Below are 25156 nucleotides of genomic sequence, written 5' to 3' on the forward strand. Positions count from 1 at the left end.
CCAGCTTCGGAGTCTGGGTCACAACTCTTTATATTAAACTTTAAAGTCAACTCTGCTAAGTTCTACCTACTGGCCGAGCGAGTTTTGAAAAGTCTTTCCCAGGTTTTGAGCAAGACTACAGGCTGAGTAAGGATGCCTGCAGAACTCATCTTGTAGTGTGTGTTCTGAAAATTGAGGAATTTTGAACAAAGAAATTACATTAGTTTAGAGTAGGGGGAAATAAGCCTATTTAGAAAAAAATAGAAGGTTATATATAATTTGACACTGATTTCTTAATGTCACAAGCAGGAAAGTTTGAGAAGGCTGTTCACCATGACACTTAAAACTTTGCATCTCACAATAAAATGCATAAACAAAATAACCTAATTAATATTAACACAGTAGATAGGAAATCAAATAAACTTGCACTGTAAAGATTGATTTTTAAATAAAATTTGCATTTCATTGTTGAAGCTTGATCATTACATCTTAAATACTTTACCTAAAACGTGGAGTAGACTACTACCAGGTAAAACAGAGGCTTTGTGTGTTTAAATTTTAGACGTAAGACATAGCCATGAAAAAAGTAAATTTTAGAAAAAGCGTAGTTGTTCTCCGGATTTCACTTTTAATTAAAAGTTCTACTAAAATGGGTAAGCATACATGTTAAACAAGGAAAGATAAAATATTGAAGAACATATTTTCAAAGGAAACAAAGTACAAGGTACATTTTGTACCCTTTCTTGTTAATGAATAATGACTATCAAACTGTTCTAACCTTAATCTTTCAGTTTTATCAAGATTAGATTGTTCCTTTTTAACCCAGTCCAGCTCTCATAAGTCCTCCTGTAAAATGTATGAGCCTACTTTAATGTGTTGTAAGAGATTTGTAGATCCAAAATGTTTCAATTTTTGAAAGGACTATTTTTCTTAAATAGTGGCTCATTTTAGGAATTAATTTAAAGAGATTTTTAAGGGTTTAGCATAAATGTATTTGGAAAAAATCACTACATGTAAAGCTATTTTTAAAGTCATCTATCTCCTCAGAGTTCCAAAGCTAAGAATTGCAGCTCAGGTTATTATTAAAATATAAAGGTATGATTGTTTTCCTGTATGGCATCACCCTCCATTTCTAGGTCAAGCTCCCATTGTTCTGTAACCTCTCACACCTTTGTAGCTTAGAACAGAAGGGGTACAAGGGTCAGGGGATGGTGTTGTACAACTGTGAACCTTCAATACTGTAAATATCTTTCCATGAGTAGCCCTGAAAGTGATATAATTTCCAACTTTCTCTTCTCTACCCTTCCATGTAAGAAATCATTCTTACATAAAACTAATATAAATCTAAAAACAAGAAAAAAAAAAAAAAAACAGCAACAACAAAAGGTTCCTACGACATATTTTGGAAACAAGAGTAATCCAATTTATTTGTATTTCCTAAAATTTTCTCCCAGTAAAGCAGGCCTGCTTCTGGCGGATCCTATTTTACTTGGATTTAATTATATAATTTCTTTCGTTGTGTCAGAGTCTTCACACATTGTTCAATTTCAAGAGCAGTATACCAAAACAATAAACTACCCAATCTACTTGCTAATCTTATAAATATTGTTTTATTTTGCTGTTTCTTTTCAAATGTTATTAGATTAAAAATAATATTTAAATTGAAATTTACTATGCGTCCTAAGGTTAAACAAAAAATTAATATCTTTCTAAATTAGAAAAAAAATTGAACTTATTAAATTCTAACTAAATAAAGAAAATACCTCAATAGTTGAAACTCACAGAATGGCTAGAGTCCCTTTTTCAAGGGCTCACCTCTGCTCCTGCAAATTGAGACCACTTGTTTCACCACATCCAACCACCTCCATGTTTAAATACATAATAACCTTAGCTCTAATTTGAGGGGAAATATGCTGGCCTTACACGTTTTTTTAAAAATATATTTTCATTTGTATATTGCTGATCAGTATGTTTGGCCTGAATTCTGTTTAGCACAGAGAAGCTAATTTATTGTTAGGTTTTTGGCTTACATCCTCTATTCGTCAGTGCAAACCTTTTTTTTTTTTTTTTCCATATAACCCTTCAGGGTTTGATGAAAAATAGATTTCCAAACATGCCCAACCTGCCAAACAGGAATAAAAGCTTCCAGTGGAAGCATCACGTTCCCTTGAAATAGAAGTGTTTTAGCTTGTGTGAGCGTATTTGACTCTTTAAAAGAAATGAGATCGTGTTTCATTTCAGGAAGATATATGCATCAGGTAAGAAACTAAAACAAATAAACTTCCTATACTTAACTACATAGCATGATATTTCTATTCAAATATATCATTGAGGCAAAATAGCTCTTTAATTATACTGTGATACAAAAATGGTAGATGAATTTAAAATCAGAGTGAGTTTGTGCCGTATTTTGAAACAGAGATATCTGGCTTGTAAATATTCCCCAAAATCTACAACTAGAAGATTTATCTTTCCTGAATAAGCTATTCTTTCTCTCTTTTCCCCTCTCCCTCTGCCTTTTTCTTTCTCTCTCTTTCCAGCTAGCTGACACCACAGATTGCATTTGATATCATACCATTGCATCAGAGCCTTGAGCTAATTGTTTCATTCATGTCTGCTGGTAGATTTTTCTTAGTGTACACTTTTAGTGTCTTGAAGCTCGTGCCACTAGCCTGTAGATGTCATCCCCATGGTGGCTCCCAGAGGAAATTCTTGTTAAATGGAAGGTGGAATTGCTTAACATATGGGATCCAAACTAGCCGCAACTCCTGCTGGAGAGAAGCTCTGTTCTATTTCCATTTCCTCCCTCAGTGCTGGGCTCCGTCTCTCTGCTGTCTGCCTCCCTCTTTATTGGTAGCTCACTGAGACCAATGTGAACCTATTGTGTGTCCCAGTTGCTCCCTTATGTTCTTGTCTGATGAACAATTCTATTTCTGAAGCTTGGGATTAAGTTAGAGATAAGATATACCCCATTCTTTCAAACTAATCATCATACATAACTTGTACATAGTGATCACCTTTTTAAATGCATTAGCTAATGTAATTATTGCATATTAGGAAACAGACTGAGAGCTAGGTTAAAGAATACATACCACTCATGTCATTAATAATGTTATTAAGAGCTTGGATTTTAATCAAGGTTTTCTTATTCCAACTCAAGGGCTCTTTCCATGACATGTTATTTATTCTCCACGCATGTCTATCTGCCATCTAAACCAGGTAAAAAGCAAGTTTGTGAATTGAGCATAAGAAAATAGCTCACCATGTGTGAGCTGGCAAAAAACAAAACAAAACAAAACAAAACAAAGACAACTTCTACCTCCTATAGAAAGGGTTCATAGTAAGTAGGTGAGTCTTCACTGATTCATTGAATAAACAAGATCCTGTGATGCCATTGTGAACCCCAAGGCTATGGTTTCACTTTTTCTTCTGCCTGAGCTGGAGTCATTTTGGTCGTGAGGAAGCTCTCTTCAAGGAAGCAAAACATGGTACAATTCTCTTAGAGCTTAGGAAGAAAACATGATGAAGTAATCCTTTCCAATCTAGAAAAGCATCGCATTGTATTTCTAACTACATTATTGCTATTTTCCAAATGTATGATCTGATGAAATGGTATACAGATAATCATAGCAAAAGAAAAAAAGAATGATTAAATTATTTAGGCATAAATCCATGTTAACCGTTATGAGCTCTTAGCAATAGACGTTTTATGACAAAACTCATGCATTTTAAATTATTATGATTTATTTTTCTGTTGGCTAAAATATTTTCAAGAGTTTTTCAGCTGTAAAATAAGAGTGATGTGTATCTTTGAATTTCTTATGCAAAAATATGTATTTTACTTGGCAACCTTATTTTTTATCTCAAAGTTTTTCTAATTTTATTGTGGTTTTTCACTGTGCAAGTTATTTAAAAATGTTTTTTTAGTTTAAAAACATGAGTTCTGTAACTTATCTTATTTTTACTGATTTTGACTACATTGGGGACAGAGAAAACAGTCTGTATAATACTGACTTTGAATTATATTAAAATTAGCCAAATATATGATCAGTTTTCATAAGCCATCTTGTCCTTAGAAAGGTGTAAATTCCAATACTGGATATAGTATCTTATATATGTTCATTGAGTTAAGCTTGTTAATTGTATATTTTTGACTGATCACTCTACAAATGATGTGAGATTACTATTTCTTCCATTATAAATGCGGCTATAGCAGTTTCTCCTTGTAGCAATACAAACTGTTGCCATTTAAATTTCAAATGAATTATTTTTAAGTGTAAAATCTGTGATATGCACCTGGTGAACTGAATCTTTACCTCATAAAGTGTTATTCTTTACCTCCTGAATTATTTTTTCCAATAGGTCTGTTTTGTCTTTTTAATGTAATGACATCAGTTTTTTGTTGTTGTTGATATTATTACAAATTGTGATACCTTTTTCATCTTTTTAATTTTAAGCAGCCCTTATCCTTCAATTTCTGCTATATCTGTAACAAATCTCATTTAGCTTTTTTTCTTAATAAAATGTAACAATCTATAGATTTTATATGACATAACCAATTTACATTTATGTGTTTCTGATATATACCTTTTCATTCCTTCCTCTTAGAGAACATTTATAGTTGTGCTTTAACTGAAGATAGGACAAGGCAATTGTTTGACTTCAGCTGATTGAAACCGGTGCCACCCTTTTCTCATCTTTTCTTCTCACTTAGGAACTCCTTCCAACTTGCTCGATGTTTGTTGTTTTGTTATTGTTTACATTCTTCTCTTTCTACCAGTAGAAAATATACCCTGTATTATCTGAATATACATTTCTTATCTAAAAATTTAATATGCATTCTTCAGAAATCAAAATTTATCTATATCTGTACTTTCTCAATATAAAAATTTTTAAAGTTGGATTGCTCGACCCCCACTTATATAGCATTATAGTCTAGTATTTAATTATATCTTACTTATTTTGCTTTCCAGATTAGAAATTGTTATTGTTTGTATAGTCAACGTTAGTTCAGAATTAGCCACATATTTACTATCATATTCACTAACCTCCCCTTCTGGTATTTTCAGACCTTCCCTGGGATAATTTTCCTTCCACTCTTAAGCACATTCTTTAAAAATTTCCATTAATGGTAATGTTCTAGAGATAAACAGATTATGAGAACACATTTTTACTTTGTTCTGCTTTTCGAAATGCGGTGTTGTTGAGTATTGGCTTATATTCGTCATCTTTTTTCTTCCCCCGAGATCACATTGGCTTCCTCCTTTGTTGTGATATTTTTCCTTAGGTCCCATTATGATTACTTTCTTGTTACTGTGCATCTTTGAGTAGGAGTCATTTTTTTTTTTCTGGAGACAGCTATTTTTTGGAATATTGTATTTGAGAACAAAAGAAGAAAATCAGCTGTGTGAGCAGACAGGCTGAATTCAGATCTATTGTTTCTGAACACTTTCTCATCAACACTCAGCCTTGTGAGAAAACTCTCTCCGGGCGTGGGGAGAAAAACCATCTACCTGGCTCACAGTGCACAGTGTCTTTTGCAGATTGAGATCAGTGTCACCACTCTTTTCTCTTCTGTCTTACCAGACTAATTACAGCCGTAAAAGTCTGCATGGGACATATGAACACTTGCTCATTCAGCAAGCCTTTTCCTCAATGATTTTGAGAATTCTCTTTCTTAGAGTCTTCATAACATTCTCATCTCATAGTACTGAAATAATTTTATAAGCATCAGCTTGATTATTTCATGGTTGTGTGTGTTTCTATATTTTTGCGTATACACATATGTGGCTATTTATTCAAACGCCAAGGAGAAAAGCCTTCTCCAGAATAATTAGCGGCAAATTTTTCTTTAATCTGTACTTTGGCCACTTGGGCTCTGGTTAAATCCCCTTCTCAAATATGTCCTTGATACTTGGTTTCTGATGTGAGAAAATTATTTTTTACATTTTAAGTATGTTCATTTATGCTTCATCATTTAAGAAATCGTGAACAAATTCAAAATTAAAAGCAAAACAAATGTTTTTGTATGATTTATTGATAAAAGGATTCAATCTTTAGCAGATGGAAAAGGTAAATATATAAAGTATAAATATAAAGTTAATATTAGTTAATAAATTGAGCTGGTTATAAAATTCCAGAAGTTTCCATTAATTCATCTTAAAACACACACTTTTATCTGCTTCATAAATGCCTATATATATATTATAATTTACATAAAAATTTCAATAAAATGGTCTTGATGCTTTTAGCCTACAGTTTTCTGTTACTAATATTGCCTCTCTTGCTTCATTTTGCATGTCTCTCTGTGTGTGTTTGTGTAGGTGTGTATGTTTGAGTAATATATTTGGCAATACTTTTAACTTTGCTTTAATTTTTTCATGTGTTTCTGCTGCAAAAACTATGCAATAGGCCGGGCACGGTGGCTCATGCCTGTAATCTCAGCACTTTGGGAGGCTGAGGTGGGCAGATCACCTGAGGTCAGGAGTTCGAGACCAGCCTGGCCAACATGATAAAACCCCGTCTCTACTAAAAATATAAAAATTAGGCAGGCATGGTGGCAGGTGCCTGTAATTCCAGCTACTTGAGAGGCTGAGGCAGAAGAATCGCTTGAACCTGGGAAGCGGAGGTTGCAGTTAGCCAGATTGTGCCATTGCACTCCAACCTGGGGAACAAGAGCGAGACTTCATCAAACAAAACAAAACAAAAACACTATGCAATAGAAAATTTGTATTTGCATAATGTTCTTAATCCTATTAACTGCTTATATTTATCATCATTAGATGTCAGTGATCCTAGAGGGCCTGTTCTCTTTGCTATTCTTAAAACATACTTTTAATTTCCTGTATTTCTGCTGAATGTAATGTAAATGTTATCACATTTTGATTCCTCTAGTGTTTTGGAAAATAAGGACGGTATTTTTCTCCTACTAATAGGTCTATAATACTTAATAACTCTCTATATACAAACAAATATATATGAACTTGTAAAAAAAATTGATAGAAACAGAACAGCATGTTTTATCCCCTTTCCTCCCCTTTCCTCTAGTAAGACAGAAAATTTACCATGCCTTTCAGTTTTAGTTGAAATACAATCTAAGACTCTTCATCTTGCTCATTAATACGGAGTAAATTTTGAAATTATTAAATTATATTTGCAATCATTATTTAGACCTAATCAATGTTAACTGATTTTTAAAGAGTTACTATTAGTTCCCTATTAGTGAGTTCTTATTTTGATTAAAAATTTGTGGCCTGATGCACGTTACTCATTAGAAGTGCACAAAGGTTTGTGAGCACTTACATATGTTCGAATATGTTTTAGCTGCTCTCACATACAAAACACAAACTGAATTCTTGGTATAGAACATATTTACCTTTAGAACTATGTAGACATAGTTCCATTATCTTAAGGCAGTTTGTCTTTAAAAGTAAACTGTATGTCCAGATGGATTTTTCTTTCTCCTCCTCCTTTTTCTTCCTCCTCTCTTCCTCTCTCCCTCCCTCCCTTCTTCCTCCTCCTCCTCCTCATTCTCTTCTTTTTCTTCATTTGTTTCACGTTGAGTAAATGCTTCATTTTGAAATTATCACAGTATACGTATATTTTCTGGTTATGTAGATATGTGCCATATACATATGCAGATGTGATATGCATATTCAGGGTTTTCTTTTTTTGCCATCTTCAATGTTGGTTGTTTCTACTTTTTCTGATTTATTTTTAGGATTTCCATAACATAGTGATAGTTCTTTCCATGAATGTTACAATTATAGTATCACTTCTTATACATTTCTATCACTTGTTCCTCTTATTCTGTATTCATAGTATTTCTCAATTTTTATTTCAAAATTTAGTTTTCTGATGTATAAATTCTGCTTTAAGGAATATTTTAAATATGTGACTGAATTTTCAGGTTCTTCACATCTCAGTATCTCATTAAGCTCCATTTTATTGACATCTCCTTCTCAATTTCTTTTTTTCATTTTGTTTGCTACTTTTTAATTTTATAGAGTATTTAATAGAACACATGATTTCTTAATTTTATCAATCACATATAACTACTCTTTTTATAATAATTACTTCGTTATACATAACATTTATTTTTCAGAAGTAAGATCTTTTATGTCTTGATAAGCACTCACTTTATTTCTTGTAGTATATTCTCACATCTATATTAACACATTTTTCCTAAGTACTCATCCTTTGAATTCTCTCCATTGATGACTCATAAATAATGTCTGCAGCTTATCTTGCCTGGTTCCTCTCATTATTGACCTGTTAGAGCATGTTTCTCAGATTTTCAACTAAAGGGATGGTAAATATGAACAGACTTCATCTGATTTCTGGTCACTAGCAGTCACAATTTCTCTAAATTCTGGACTTCATCTATATTGCTTTCATCGTCTGATTGACTATTTTGAGAAGGTATACATATCTAGGTAATTCTAGTCAATATATAGTCCTTCTTTTTCCAGTAGTGGACTGTTTTTGTACTTTCTCATGGCATTTTTTGTATCCCAAATATTCATCCCCCATTCCTACATGAGGCAAAACATCCCCCATTCCTACATGATGCACGTCACCATAGACGCGACATTTTGCATTAATGCAAATTTTAGTCTTAGAAAGCATGTAGAAAGCTAAGTGGCCATGTGGCCCTCGTTGCTACTGAAAGGTGTTGCTGTGCAACAGTGCAACCTTTTTAGAGTGGTAGAGGGAATTGATCAGACCCTGTATCTCTCAATCCAGCAGTAGCAGGAAAATCAGCCATCTCTTTACCATTTTTTTCAGGCTGGCATATTTATTCTCCTCCAGATACTAAGCAAGTGCCAGCCAGTACGTGTGGATGTTTTCCTTCCATTTCTGTTTAATCTGTTTTGACTGACATATGATAAAAATTTAGTTGACTGAATGCATGTCAGTCTTTGCGGCTCGTAATGCTATACTACCAATGAATTTTTTGTTTGCTTGTTCAATTCATAAAATATTTGCTTAATTTTTTGAGTTATGTTACCAGCCAGATACCATTCTACAGCAAGTAAACTGTATTGATGTTAAGTGTCTTGATTTTCATTGTTATTTAAATTATTATTATTCTAAGATTAGAGATATCATTAAGGATATTATTTCCTAAAACCACAGTCTATTTGACCAGCTTTTAATTTTATAATTTGTAACCTTTTTCAGGTTGTTGCAAAGTTTTCTGAATTTTTCTACCTATTTATTCTTTCACTCAACCTTACCATACTAATTCATTTAACTCTTATACTACATTGATTTTTACATGAATTCCCACTGTTGTGTTTCCTATGCAGTGAATCATATGACATAATTCAGATACTTGTTTTAAATAGTGAAAATAAAATGTGGTTATTCAAACAGTGCATATTAGCCATATTTTAAAAAGTAATTTTATATGGTATATATCATTGTGTGTGCTGTGTTCTCAGAAGCATTAAAAGTACCAGTATATTCACCTTATTATTGGTTTTACCTACATTTACCTTTCAAAAAAAAATTCTAGCTCTTTCTCTAAATCATATTCCTATCCAGTATATCATTCACCATAACAATAACTTTGTCGAAGATTCAGTCGAAACTTAGATTTCTTTCTTCCTTTTTTTTAAACAGAATCTCACTCTGTCACCCAGGTTGGAGTGCAGTGGTGCATATTGGTGCACCAACCTCCACCTCCCGGGCTCAAACAATTCTCATGCCTCAGCCTCCCAAGTATCTGGGATTACAGCCGTGCATCACCACGCCTGGCAATTTTTTTTTTATTTTTTAGGAGAGATGGGGTTTTGCCATTTTGACCAGGCTGGTCTTGAACTCCTGGCCTCAAGTCTATCCTCCTGCCTTAGCCTCCCAAAGTGCTGGTATTACAGGCGTGAGCCACTGTGCCAGCTGAAACTTAGATTTCTTAAGAACCTGTATCCTCATGCTAACAATTACGTTAGTATTAAACATCATTAAGTAGGTTTTCATATTTTTGGTATTTTGAATAATTAATTCACCTATAAATTTTATTTTTTTGGTGAAAAACATCCACATGTTTCTAGCCACTAGAACAGCAATAGATACATCAGGGTATGTGTAATTTCTCTCCCGTTTCCTGCATCTGACAGAGGGCAGTGATGAAGCATTACCTCCCCTAAGTTTTCCTCATCCATACAAGTCTTCTCAAATCATGTCCTGGAAAGTGACTACCATGTAATGGGATTTCATGTAAGAGCTATAATTATTTACCACTTTGGTTTCAGAACAATATTAGAGTTCTCCAAAGAAGAAACTATTATGGAATTATTTGTTTCTGCTACTTACTTCCATTCACAGTGAAATATTCATAAAAACCTTTTGCATGAGTGGAAAATTTTGCTGCATTACATTGGTAACTAACAATAACATGCAAAATGGAAATAAAGATGACAATATACATTCTTTTATTATTATCAGTTAAAATACATAGAATCAGTTAAATAAAACAGACAAAATTAATAGATTAAGGGATACATCCAAATAGCAATTATAAAATGATGTGGCTACTATTTGTCAGACACTGATAAGTTACTTTTTTTGTTTTGTTTTTTGAGATGGCATCTCGCTCTGTTGCCCAGGCTGGAGTGCAGTGGAGGGATCTTAGCTCACTGCAACCTTCACCTCCCGGGTTCAAGCAGTTCTCCTGCCTCAGCCCCCCGTGTAGCTGGGATTATAGGCATGAGCCACCATGCCCTTCTAAGTTTTGTATTTTTAGTGAAGATGGGGTGTCACCACGTTGGCCAGGCTGGTCTCAAACTCCCAACCTCAGGTGATCCACCCACCTCGGCCTCCCAAAGTGTTGGGATTATGGGCGTGAGCCACTGAGCATGGCCCAACAAGTTTTTGTTAAATGATAGTTATTAACACTATGGAAGGTAGTTATTAATATCTTTATTTTTATTAATAATAAATTTGAGATGTTACAAATGTTTATTAATTTACCCAAAGTCATGCAGCTATTAATGAAGACTAAAGATGAAACTCTCTTGAGCCCATTTTTTTTTCTCATTAACCCCCGTTACCTTTGACTAAATGGTGCTGAAATTCTGCTTTAGTTTTGCAGAATTATGTTGAGCTTAGGGAATAACATTAAATGTGGCCCAAGGACTACTATTGTTTTCAAGGAAAATCTGCAGTGGCTTAGTTCCCAAGTGAGGTAAAACTTATCAGTTAAACCAGTCCCAATGGTTTTGGACTAGTATTCTATAAAATGTAGGCTAGCTCTACAATGATCTATAGTTTTACTCTAATTCTAGACCATTTAAAATAACAGAAAACAGTCTATTGTGGGTACTTTACGGTTAAAAGATATAATGCTTTATAAATATAAATCCTCTTAAGGGATAGTTTCATATTTCAAAAATGTAACTTTGACATGCCTGAAGTTGTTTACTAACATACCAACTCCTTTTATTATTAAATTATATACATTTTAAAAGGCATTTAAATTAAAAATATAATTTTAAGAACTACATCCGAATTGATTAGCATTTTTTCCCCATAAAAGCAAGAAGAGCGACAGACTCTCAATTTGAAAAATACACAGTGGGACACATTCTTTCACTTGAGATGTAATCCATGCAAGATGTTTTGCTGATATTTTTTAGGCTTCCTTTACACTGTTTTTGTAAGGAAGACTTGGTTCTCCCTTAGGACTCTGTTCTTTTGCAACACTCTAGTGGAAGCTCTTCATTGTCCCATGCCTCACATACCAAGGAATAGGAGACAGGCCCACGTTCTTCTAAATGACTGTTGACTACCAGGCCACTCCTTTTCAACACAGTATAAAATTCCACTCCTTACACTCCCCAGACATCCTTCTCTACTGCCCCGTGTGTCTTCTACTTGCTGACCTCCTCTGACCTTGTTCCTCCACGTCTCTTAGAGACTTTTCTGCTAGTTACACTTGGCTCAGCATTTTCATTTCACACACTAACTCCAGCCTTCCCAGAGAACTTCAAAGTCATTCAATCATGATTTTTCTAAACAAGGTCATTTATTCCTTTTAGTAATAAAATAGTCATGTTTTTCCCTAGGCCTATGGCAAACAAAATAAGAGACTGCATTTCCAGCCTTCCTGTTGTTATACATTCAGGGCAATGAGATGTGAGAAGAAGTGATATCTGCAGTTCTCAGTCAGGTCCTTAAAAAGAAGCAGCTTGCTTTTCACTTATTTTCCTCTTACCAGGACCACAAGTGGACAAAGTGAGATGGCAGTGGCTTATTATTTTTCTCCTACCTCTCAGACTATTCTGTACTTTTCTCGTTGGGGTCCATCCATCGTTATATACTGATTGTCTCATACTGAGATTTTATTCTCATATTGATATCTCTTCTTAATCTCTTAACCTTCTTTAAAAGAGGCTTATGGAATAAACCATAAGATATGTCACCTCAATTCAAGACCCACATGTAACAACTGCTTATTCAGCATCTTCATGTAGATTTTGTACAAGTCCTTCAGTTTCATACATCCAATGAATCATGCTACCTAATACTTTTTAAATTGATGATATTCGCAACTACACAAAATAAAGGTACAGCTTAATGTGCTATTAGAAATTGAACAACCTTGTAATCACCTCCCATGTCTAGAAATTTCCTAATGTCCAGAAAGCCCTGCTTACTCTCCCAAACACAATGCCCTTTCTCTCCCCAAGGGTAAACACTCTTCTGACATCACTTCTGTACTTTTCTATATAATTTCTTCAAGCAAGTGTTTATTCCTAAATTGCATGGCTTTATTTTCCCTTATTTGGAGAGTAGATATTTTAAAGTATTTTTAAATTAATGTATTTCTGCTCCATTTATTTTTTTCTAGAAATTTACTTGTTAAAGAAACCATATTATTTTTTCTGTACAGATTTCCACCTGATTTAGTTTAACATGTCTCTGCCCTCTATATTTCCTGGGCATTAGTAATTAAATCTAGAGGCTTAATCAAATATATTCAAGTTAGAATTTTTGGCAAGATTTCTTCATGGTAGTTTTGAATTCTTTATCAGGAAGCACAAAACACCTGGCTGCCTCTCTTTTTGTGATATTAGCAGTCACCAATGCTTGATGCCTAGTTTTTATAATTCATTAGTTGCTGTAAAATATTGATAATGCAATTTCATCACTTTCTCCATTTATTTATTTCTCTTCTACAAAGAGAAACTTTGCCTCATCTATTACTTATTTATCCAATGACAGCTTTATTTTAGCTATAACAAAATAAATGTTTGATTGTTTATTAACCCTGCATTGTACAAAGACAATTAATTCATTGTGCATGAATGTGTGTCATGTGAATTCATGGATATAAACATATTTGATATTAGCCAGTAAGAGCCTCTTTGAGTTAGCTCACAGGTTCTATTGATTTACCCTCATATTCTTTGATGTCTTTCTTACTCACTAGAGTCACAGGACATCCCAGCTCATTGTATACATTATCTGCCCAAACCTGAAGTCAACTGGTCCACCAAGCAACCTTGCTTTCTTTTAGTAGGTAATGATGTTTGAGTACCACAATCTGAATGTGAGGAATGCTCATTGTACTGAAATGAACATTACTTCTAGGCCTTCCAAGGAACGAAGTTATAAGAAATGACACACACAAACACACACATACACACACACACACACACACAGAGAGAGAGAGAGAGAGAGAGAGACAGAGAGAGACTCTGGGGATGCTAGAATTACTCATTTTTAAAATCCAGCATTATACACAAAATATTATTAGGATAAAAATTCTAATACACTCACTTATATGATTAATAAAAAGTTTTCTTAAAAATGCATACATTAGCCGGGCGCGGTGGCTCACGCCTGTAATCCCAGCACTTTGGGAGGCCGAGGCGGGCGGATCACAAGGTCAGGAGATCGAGACCATGGTGAAACCCCGTCTCTACTAAAAATAGAAAAAAAAATTAGCCGGGCGCAGTGGCGGGCGCCTGTAGTCCCAGCTACTCGGGAGGCTGAGGCAGGAGAATGGCGTGAACCCGGGAGGCGGAGCTTGCAGTGAGCCGAGATTGTGCCACTGCACTCCAGCCTGGGCGACAGAGCAAGACTCCGTCTCAAAAAAAAAAAAAAATGCATACATTATTTTCATGTCCTCCACCTTTTACTAAAGTTGAACTGTGTCTATGTTGTCAGTTCAGATAGCCATATTAAACTGTCTTCAATATGTCCCTCATCTGTCTGAGGTCTCTAAGAAAACATGTTATATATTTAATTCTCACCAACAGCCTTTATGTTGATATATCTCTGTCATTTTGAGTGTCTGAAGCTTATTCTGCAGTATTTATTAATAAAAGTCCATAAGAACAATATTTCCTGAGTTCCTGCATGTTTCCTCAGTTCCGGAGCCATGACAGCATGAGAAGCTTTAATTTTGAAGTCAGTTTATGTCCTTGGTTCAATTTTCTTTTCTTGAATATCTAAAATATATCATATTATTTGCTTCTGTCACAAGGTGTTGCCGCCAAAAAGTCTGGTGACAATTTTCTTTCCCATAAGATTACAAGACTATTTTGGTCTTTTTCACTGCTGTGACTCATGACCTAATACTTTGTAACAAAGTGCCTTCTCATGTCTTCACCTGTCTTCATTCACTTCATCTTTCTCCTTTTATATTGCACATCTTTTAATCCTATTTATTTATTTTTGAGATAGAGTTTTGCTCTTGTTGCCCAGGCTGGAGTGCAGTGACGTGATCTCCATCCACTGCAACCTCTGCCTTCCAGTTTCAAGCAATTATCCTGCCTCAGCCTCCCAAGTAGCTGGGATTACAGGCGTGCACCACCACACCCTGCTAATTTTGTGTATTTTTAATAGGGACAGGGTTTCACCATGTTGGCCAGGCTGGCTTCAAACTCCTGACCTCGTGATCCGCCCACCTTGGCCTCCCAAAGTGCTGGGATTACAGTCGTGAGCCTCCATGCCTGGCCTATCTTCTATTTTTCTTACTCCTGTTTTTCTTCCTTCTTGTTTTTGACTTGACTGCCAAATTGATATCCTCTGTATGGAAACCAATTTAAGAACCTCCTCTTCCTCTTCTCAATCTGTCAGGAAAACTACTTCCTTCAAGTTAGCTTAGGAATCTTCTATTCTTGAAATCTTACCCCACTCACTTTGACACACTGAAATCTTCTTTTCCTAATGACACTGCTTACAGTTTTAATGTAAAAAAATTCTCTGAGCAGCAAATAAATTATTGAAAATAATTTTCCAATCCTCTCACTCATTACTAAGAGAACACTCAGTAAAACAAGATTTAAACAGAGGAAGGGGATCTGCATATTTGTTGCAGTAGACAAAGCAAACAGCAGCCACATCTTCTGATCAGTAAACCTTCTCATTGTCCTGGAATTCTCTTCAGGTTAGATTTCTCTGACAATAATTGAATCATTGTTTCTTCCTCAAATGCCACTAGGTTGTACTTATGCAGCCCCCATAGCGAGTGTCATATTTTAAGGGCTATCAGCATTCAGTCTGTGGGTTTCCTTCACTCTCCATGTCTTTCCCTGAAGCAAGCTTTATTCCTACAAATCATTTACCCCAAAGTTGTTATGTGAAAATAGGAGGCTAACTTTTTATTGTCTTATTTACTCCTAAGACACACTCAGAGGCATTGAATGAATTACTGATTCAACTGCTTTATTATATTTAACGTTGAAAGTTTAACAATGCTTAGGAATCAAAACATTCTTGAAACCAGGTCTAATGTCCTGCACAAAATTATATTTGACATATTGCACATTCTAAACAAAAACATACCCAACATACAAACCTCAGATATGTTCTTCATGAATTTTATTTTTGCTTTTTCCAAGGCAAAATAAGCTTAATAACATTCTATATAAAATCCTACAAATAAAATGGAGCCTGTGTCTATTAAAGTGATTCCTATATTGTACAATAATATAAATTTGTGTCTATGACCTACTTGAAAGCCAGAGCTGTATTTTATATTTTTTGTATTCATTTTTGTATTCCAAGTGCTCTGTACGATGCTTGACATATATACTTAAAAACAGCTACTGAATAAACAAATGTGCAAATGAGTAATAGATGTGTGAATAAATAAATGTATTCATTCAAGTCAGTATCTCTCAAAAATGAGAATAAATGACAGCTTTGAATTTTCCATATGCAAGAATCTTTAGGCAGTTTAATGGGAAGTGAAGCTTCTATCAGATTATATGTGAATAAGAAAACGTCAGTTGTTCGCATAAAAGGGCAGCTAATCAAGATTGTAAAGATTAGTTTTCCTCAAGCAACTCTTGTCTTCACTTAAATAAAAATAGTATCAGAGCTTACATAAATAATAAAATGTTTACCTTATCACTCAATTCCAAATTAGAAATGAAAAAGGTGAGATAATGTAAATAATAAAAGATAAATCTATCTATCTATCTATCTATCTATCTATCTATCTATCTATCTATCTGTCTATCTATCTGGTTATTGTCTTCTCTATACACCAAATTGAACTGAGAAAGGTCAGATTTATGTCTTGCTAAAATATTATTTTCTGTGTGTGTGTCTGTGTAATACATACACTTGGTTCAGCAAGTGAGGAGATACTTGGGAATTGGTTGAGCAGTTGAAGAGAAACTTGGGAATTTCAGAATATCCTTCTAGCTCAGAGCCTTCTCAGTAACCAGGTCAGCAGCCATAGTTAAAGACTTCCCTTCCACCTCACTAAAAATACAGGTGGTTTAGCTCATTAAACATTGACACATCCTGTCTTGGCACAATCTCTATCTCCCATGACATTTATATAAATTAAAACACTGGTAAATTTTATATTCCTAAAATTTGTTATCTGAAATAAAGATCATTTTTATTTAATCCCATAATTTATTTCTTCTATACTTCTCTCATCTTCCTCCTGTAGATATTCTTAGTAATATGGGCAGGACTTTTTGGATCAAGAACAAACATTCTCAGAAAGGTTCCTTTTTTGTTGTTCTTTTGTAAAATAAACATTTTTGTTCCTATTCTGAACATTGGAGTTGTTTGAATGATATTTACACCTTTGTAGATTTAAAAAATAGAAGCAGCTGGCAGAGGCTGTCCTATTCTTGATAGGTGCCGAATTTTTGCCTGTACTTTCTCTTTGAAGCCAGATAAGTAAGTAATCCTCAACAGAAACTGACCTCTTGCAAGTTGAACTGAATACAAGGTTATAAGCAATTGTAGTACACTAAGGAGTTGTCATTAATAATACCACCTTTCAAATATCACTGTTTGAATTGAGCTGAACTTTACAACCAATAACAGAGAGCTGTTTTTTTGTGTGGTCTTCTATACTTATTCTAGTCTCTGATTTTCCAGTTAATTTAGGAAATACTTTTCAGTTTATATATTTCTTTTCTATTGCTGCTGTAACAAATTATAACAAACTTTGTGGCTTAAAGCAACCCATTTATTACGTTTCGGTTCTGTAAGTCAGAAGTCCAACATGGGTCCCATTGTGCTAAGATCAAGATTTCATCAGGGCTGTATTCCTTCCTGGAGGCTCCAAGGGAGAGATCCCTTGACCATTCCAGCTTCTAGAGACGTCTTATATTTCTAGCCATGTGGCCCCTTTCTTCATCTTAAAAGCCAGCAAAGTGGATTCAATCCTCATATCACAGCAGTCTGATCTCTTCTCTCCTTCTCCCATTTTAAGGATCTTTGTGATTACACTGGGTCCAGTCAGATAATCTTTCCATTTTAAGGTAAGCTAATTAGGAAACTTAATTTCATCTGCATTCTTAAATCCTCTTTGCCAGCTAACTTACCGTGGTCACAGGTTCCAGGGATCAAAACATGAGAATATTTGAGGGGACACAGTTTTGTCTATGAAATACATTTTCTGTAGTTCTGCAGACTTACTTAAATCAGGGACTCTTAGACATGCCTTCTCAAATATGTCACAATTGCTCTTAAACTACACGTGTAGTCTGTTTCAAAGTCAAAGTGTATGACTTTTAATTATTTTATACATTACTTCATAACGCAAAATGCAAACATTTATTGGCTGGAACTAAATAACATTTTTGTTTGTTGGTTTATAAACTAAGAAATATTGTAGCTTCTAGAATATGATGGTACAAAAAAGATTGAAAATTATTAGAAATTTCTTAAAACAACCAAATTTAATATTAAGAAATGGATCTGGAAGAGGTTGTGTTTTTTATTACATTTTCAATATGAAAAGATATTTCTCATTCTCCTTTATCTCATGATAATGAAACTTTTTCAGACAGGCTTCTAACCCATTTCAAGCTTGCTGTGAGAAGTACTTGAAAAAAAATGTTGTTATTAATAAAAATTAAAAAGTTTTTAACCCTTTTTAGTGGAGATAGTTGAGTTGAGTGAATACTCTGTTTCAGGGCCAAAATCCAGGCATGTTCTACATGTTATACTAGTATGTCATGTTCACTCATGTGCCTCCTTTAATCCTTGTTTATAATAAATCTGTAAACATAAACTCAAATCTTAGATAAGTTAATACACTTTTTTGTTCCTCCGTTTATTTGCTCAGTGGTAGTAATAATATTATATATCTGACAGATTGAAGTGAGAAATAAACATGTTAAAACATATAAATGTCTACATATATAAAGCATTAGCACAGAGTAGGTGCTCAAAAACTGTTAGATATCATTAACAATAACAAGATGGTCCAGCCTAAAGGAATCTTTAATTGCTCCATCAGACCACTGATACCTTATTTAAAGACCTTCCTGTGACTCCATAAAATTAAAAAAACTCAAGGTTTTGAAAACATCAAAAATTGTAGAGGTCACTTTAATGTAGCTACATTTACCATAATAAACTACAAGGAGCAAGTCAAGCTAAGAAAGAGCGGAACAGAATATTAAGTGTTATTGTCAAAATTAAAGTCACATCTGCTGACAAATTCTGAGTTCCATGACAGATGGTTAAAGGAGTACAATTTGCTCCAATGAAACATAGCTTATACTAGAAACATCAAGAGAAAAATTGCCATTCCTGAAAAGGGCGTTTCAGGTAGATAATGATATAGCTATGTGACTCATGAATTCTTATAATAGCTTTAAATAATATTTTGAGATTCATTTTCTGGTTAACACTTTATTATATACACCATTTACATACATCTCTTGAAAATCTTTCCCAAATTTATCAGTTAGTTCAATTACTTTACTGAATATATAAAGTATAATAAATCTAATTCATTTATTCCTTAGGTGATTATGATTTTCAAAAAAATTTAAATGCCAATATAATAAAAATCAAATTGCATTGCAAAAAAGATTGATAGAGAAATGTTTGATAATCATTACCAGAATTATCCTTTAAAATTGTTTTTGTCTTTACCACATGCACACATAATTGTCAAGAGAATTAATAAATCCATCAAAGTGAAGCAAATACTTCACAATTTCATTTTTTTCCTAACTTAACTGTAGTTTTAAAAAATTTGTTAAATAATATGGTCAACAAAAGAGCATCTACTCTGAGTGAAGCAATAGACGAGGCACTGAGTTGTAAGTAAGAAAAACCAATAACAAATGTGGTCTGCTGATCTAATGGAAAGGTGAAATGGTACATATGTAATTACAGGTGTAATTATTAGTCCCAATGAGAAGTGTAAACTGTAGAAAATATACAGTAGTTTTACCTTCCCAGGGCATTCAGAAGGTTTCTTTGAAGAACTAATATTTCAATTAAATCCTAAATAATGAAAAAGAATTAGCAAGGCAAGAAGTAGGATGAGTGTCCAGGATAACACCCTGGAAAATGTCAGTTATCAAAAATGAAGTCCTTTTGAGGAGCCAGAAGGCCAGGATGATGAAAAGGAGAGAATGAAACTGAGTAGCATAAGGGGAACCTAGACAGTGTGCAGTGTCACGTATCATTAAGGAACTTCCAAGTCAACTGAGGAATTAATAAACGTTATCCTGAGATAATAAGGAACCACTGAAAAACTATAACCAGTGGCGATATTTGGTTAATGTCTTAAATAAAACATACGTAATTGGATTACTGTATAGGGCACAAAAATGAATTGCAGAAAATGGAAAAGGAGTCCCAGAGTCAATACAATATTTCAAGTGAAAATATGAAAGCTTTAAATGAGGACTATGGTAGTGATAGAGAGGGGAAGACAGATTCAAGATGTATTTCTGTAGTACACCCTACAAGGACTGGTGGATTATTGGATATAGAAGAAGAAAGATGAGGAAGGATTCTGGTTTCTGGTTTGAGCAACTGTGTGAATAATTGTGTCATTTTGTTGCCCCATAGAACACTGTAATAAGAGCAGATTCTTGGGTGAATTATGATTAGTTTTGGACTTTCATTTGGAGACTTAAAAGATATCCAAATGGAGCTATTGATTAAGTAATAAGAAGAGTGGCCAAGGTTAAAGTCATTGACAAATGGATAGGATAGTAATTTAAACCACAGGAGGTATGAAATAATTTACTATAAAAGAATAATAGGGAAGAAAAAAAGCTCTGACAAGGATATGATGGAAAATGCATAATAGGAAAAAAAAAAAAAAAAAAAAAAAAAAAACACGGAAAGACTCAGAAAGTTCAGTGTCATGAAAAGCCAAAGTAAGAAAGCAAGAAATTACAAGTATGGTGAATGGTATCAAATCCTGTGAAGAGATAAATTCAAAAAGGACTGAAAACTGTCTTTTGAATTTACTAACATGAAGTCAATTGATGAACTTAATGTTAGTAGTTTTAGGGAAGTATAAAAGGCTTTGCAATTATTTAGAGTTTTTTGGGGAAAAGGAAAATGTCTAGCTAACCATATTAAGGTGATTTGTTGTGGTGGATAGAAAAGAGTTAAAACTATGTCTATGGACGGGGTAATTGCTGGTCAAGAAGAGACTGTTTAGCTAATAAGAAAGAGACTTTAGCATGCCAACATGCTTATAGATTTCCCTCTGTACTCAAATGATAAGTGGATATTTAATAGAAAAAGGGGAATATTGACTTTGAATAGGTTCATGAAACTTTCATTATAATTGAGGTGAACTTATTTTTCTATCACAGGAGTTTTATCAGTCTACCCAGTCAATACTTTCCTTTCAGACTCATAATGTTGTAAGACCAGATAGAGTTTTATAGTACTTAAGGAATTATTTCACTTGCTAAAAAAAAAAAGCCCACAAAACACTTGTTTATAGTTATTTATCCTATATCTGTCTTACAAGCTCTTTTCTTTCAAATTAAATACTTTTTCTTTCATTTTATGCTTTTTCTAGGAAAATTTCTATCTTCTTTTGTATTATCAAGGAGATATTTGGAGCAGAGTCAACCCTCTCAGTTACATAAAATAAAAAATGGCATATTCTTGGCAAACAGATCCAAATCCCAATGAATCACATGAAAAGCAGTATGAACACCAAGAATTTCTCTTTGTAAATCAACCCCATTCTTCTAGCCAAGTCAGTCTGGGTTTTGATCAGATAGTAGATGAGATCAGTGGCAAAATTCCACACTACGAGAGTGAAATTGATGAAGACACCTTTTTTGTGCCTATTGCACCAAAATGGGACTCAAAAGGGCATTCATTAAACGAAGCACACCAAATATCCTTGAATGAATTCACTTCTAAAAGCCGTGAACTCTCCTGGCATCAAGTTAGAAAAGCACCAGCAATTGGTTTTAGTCCTTCTGTGTTACCAAAACCTCAAAATATGAATAAAGAATGCCCCTGGGGAAGCCCCAGAGGAAAACATCATGGTGCTGATGATTCCAGATTCAATATTTTAGCTCCATCATTCACAAGTTTGGATAAAATTAATCTACAGAAAGAATTAGAAAATGAAAACCGTAACTACCCTATAGGATTTGAAAGCAGCATTCCTCCTACAAATTCGTCCTTCTCAACTGACTTCATGCCCAAAGAAGAGAATAAAAGGAGTGGACATGTGAACATTGTGGAACCCTCTTTGATGCTTTTGAAAGGCTCTCTTCAACCCCGGATGGGGGAAAGTGCATGGCAGAAGAACATAGAGGTATGTGTAATACATGTCAATCTAAAAATATGAATCTGAAAGAATCATTCAATAATGTATTGTGTTAATTTGGTAATGAAGGTAACTAACCTTAAATAGGGAAACCTATTCATATTACTTTTGAAAAAAATATTTTCAGAAATGATGTGTTCTTGTATTAAAGATTTTTTTCTGAGAAAAGGGGAAATAAATTTTTTAAAATATCATCTATAAGGTTCCAGTTCCAGTTTCATCAAAACTATTATAAAATTTTATTTGGTTTTAATTATGGTACTTTCATTTCATTGATAAAAATAGCAGAGTTGAAGGTTTAACTGATAATATTTTCTATTTTTTGTTTAATGCACATACACAAATACAAATACGTTTCATTACATTTATATTTTAAGTCACATTGTAATGATTTGGAACTTTATATCATTATTGGTAGGAAAAAATGCCCCTTTACTCAGAGTCTCCTAATTTATATGATTAGCAGGCAACTTCTATCGAGATCATTCCAAAGGTAGGAAATTAAGTATTCATTGTGTGACTCATCTTAATGCTTTTATTACTAACTTTCCAATCATTTTAGTAACCAGAGCTTTTTTCTGTATTTGAACACTTCTCTGTTTCTCTGCTTGAGTCTAGACACAAGTAAAATCAGAAGTAAATAATATTTATTTCTGATTTAAAAAAGGAGAAACATTATTGCAGCTGTAGTTTCCTGGGTGAGGCAGATGGGTTCTTTATTTAATACAACAACTATTTTTAAAATCCTTAAAATATATTGTGATATGCTATCCAGAGTAATGCAAAGAAGAAAAGATATGATGCCTGAATTCAGGAATAGCATATTGCTCATGTTAACTTGCAAACAAATAATGGCAACATAGTAAAATAACAGGTGGAATAAGTGCATAGGAAAAGAAACATCTAATTCTATTTCATTCGAATTCACTTGCAAAAGAGGTAGCACCTCAAAATATCTAAATTAAAATTCAGTAAATCTTGGGGCTTTTTAGTTCTGATCACAATAGTGTAACAACTACTAAACTTTCCCTACTCCTAAAAACAACTATACAGTTAGACGAAATAAATGAAGCAGTTGATTGAAGGTGTTGAATAGGCAGTATAGAACATAAATCCTTGAGAAAAGTGAGCCCTGTGATCATCTCAGTCTGTGCCTGAGGGCAATTTCATGCTGCTGTGCAGGCTGGTGGAGCCCAGTCTGAGCAGCACTATCACTGACTGCGACTGACTGCGAAGGCAGAGCCTGCAGTTCCAAGTTGCAGAAGCAGCTATGATTTGACAAGCAGAGTGCTACAGAAGAGGTAGCTATGAAATGGGTATGGGTCAGAAGTATAGAGAGGACTTACTGCTTGGCCAATATTAGGATATGCTTGCAAGGCTTAGTAGATAATGTCAGCTTTTGACTGAGAATTGGATGGGATTGTGTTAATTACACAGACTTGAAATTACAAGGCAGAAATTTGGGCCAAATTAGAGAAGAGACTGATATGAGCACTTCAGGCATTCAAATGAAGCTACAAAGCCATGTCTTCAGAGTAAAACTCATGCTCTAAAATGAATGCTACATTAACCAAAATAGATGTGGCCTAACAACAACCAAAAATCAGAGTAATAAGGCAAACAAGACAAGAAGGATTTTAACTGCCTGCCAATGAAAAATAAATTAATGATGATTCATCATGAGCCATCTACAATATTCAACATAAAATAAAAAATGCATAGATATGTAAAGAAGCAGGGAATTTTGGCTCTCGCTCAAGAAAATAACTCTATCAGTCAAAAGAGCCTCTGAGATAATCCAGATGTTGGAATTAACAGATGGGGACTTTAAATTGGTTATTAAAAGTATGTTCAAGTAGATAAAGATGTTCATAATGGCTAGCCCAATGATGAGCTCAGCAGGAAATTAGAAACATCAAGAAACAAACACACAAAAACAAAGGCCAAGTCCAGTGCTGGAAACAAAATATATGCAATAAAAAAGTTACTCGATGTGCTTAACAACAGATAGGAAAGAACAGGTGAAAAATAATAATTTGAAAGCAAAACAGCAGAAATTATCCAAACTGAAGTAGAGAAAACACAGAGATCATATAAATATGAGCAGGGATTCAGAGGCTTATGAGACAAGAAGCATAATATGTGGACAACTGGAATGCTAAAAAGAGGAAAGAAAAATAGGGAGCAAAATTAATTTGAAGAAATAATGGTCAGGAAATTATTCAAATTTGATAGAAAATATCAAATTACAGATCTAAGAAGCTCACCACAACCCAAATAGAATAAATGCAAAGACAGCCACATATAGACATTTTATACTCAAACATCTAAAAATTAAAAGAGAAAATTATGGAAGGGGGCAAAAAGGGAAGAAAAGATTTTACACAGTGGGACAACAATGTGAATAAAAGGAAACTTCTCACTCGAAACAATGGAAGCCAGAGACAATAGAATGACATTTTTAAATCTTTGAAAGAAAATAAAACATACTAAATATCCACTGAGTATAAGTTTCAAATCCAAAAACAAAATAAAGACATTACCATAAACAAATGTTGAAAGAAATTAGTCAGCTAGCAGACACATGAGAATGCCAAATTAAATACTTCCGGTACAAGGAAAATGACACCAGATGGAATCTAAGAAAGAGTGAAGAATGATAGAAATAGTAGTTGAATAATACAAATGACTACTTTAAATTTTTTGAAAGGCAATGTACTAAAGCAATACAATAGCATGCTATTGTAGGATTTATTGTGTATGTGAATAAAAAACTATTCGGCAATAATAACATAATGGGTGGAAGGGGGTTAAATGTTATTTTGCTATGTAAATTCATACATGTTAAATGCAATGGTTACAGTAGTAACTCCAAGTAAACTGATATATGTTAAGAGTGTATATTGTAATTCCTAGAGCTAGTACCATGAATTATAAAAAAAAAAAGAAGAAGAAAATCTAAAAATGCAGCAGAAGAATAAAATAAAATAAACATGTCAGGAGAAATAGAAGAACAGAATAAAATAGAAAAGACAATTAGAAACAAATATAAGTAAGACAGTCTTAAATCTAACAATTTCCATAAATTACAAAATGTAAATAGAATAAACATTCCAAACAAAAGGCAGGAAT

General features: G+C 33.8%; 1 protein-coding gene across 4 annotated transcripts in view; it reads left to right on the forward strand.

The window, feature by feature from the left end:
• PIK3C2G (phosphatidylinositol-4-phosphate 3-kinase catalytic subunit type 2 gamma) overlaps positions 1 to 25156 on the forward strand; it is a 424274-nt gene that overhangs the window by 17070 nt on the left and 382048 nt on the right. For 2 of the 4 annotated variants that reach the window (XM_050750052.1, XM_050750054.1), the window contains one exon: positions 21257 to 22012. In XM_050750052.1, the coding sequence (XP_050606009.1) occupies positions 21335 to 22012 (678 nt within the window). In that variant the 5' untranslated portion in view covers positions 21257 to 21334. Of the gene's footprint in view, positions 1 to 2078; positions 2238 to 21256; positions 22013 to 25156 lie in introns of those variants that run through there. The other 2 variants (XM_050750055.1, XM_050750053.1) reach the window with 2 other exon arrangements.

This window comes from Macaca thibetana, chromosome 11 (genome assembly GCF_024542745.1).
Source record: "Macaca thibetana thibetana isolate TM-01 chromosome 11, ASM2454274v1, whole genome shotgun sequence".
Classification (NCBI taxonomy): domain Eukaryota; kingdom Metazoa; phylum Chordata; class Mammalia; order Primates; family Cercopithecidae; genus Macaca; species Macaca thibetana.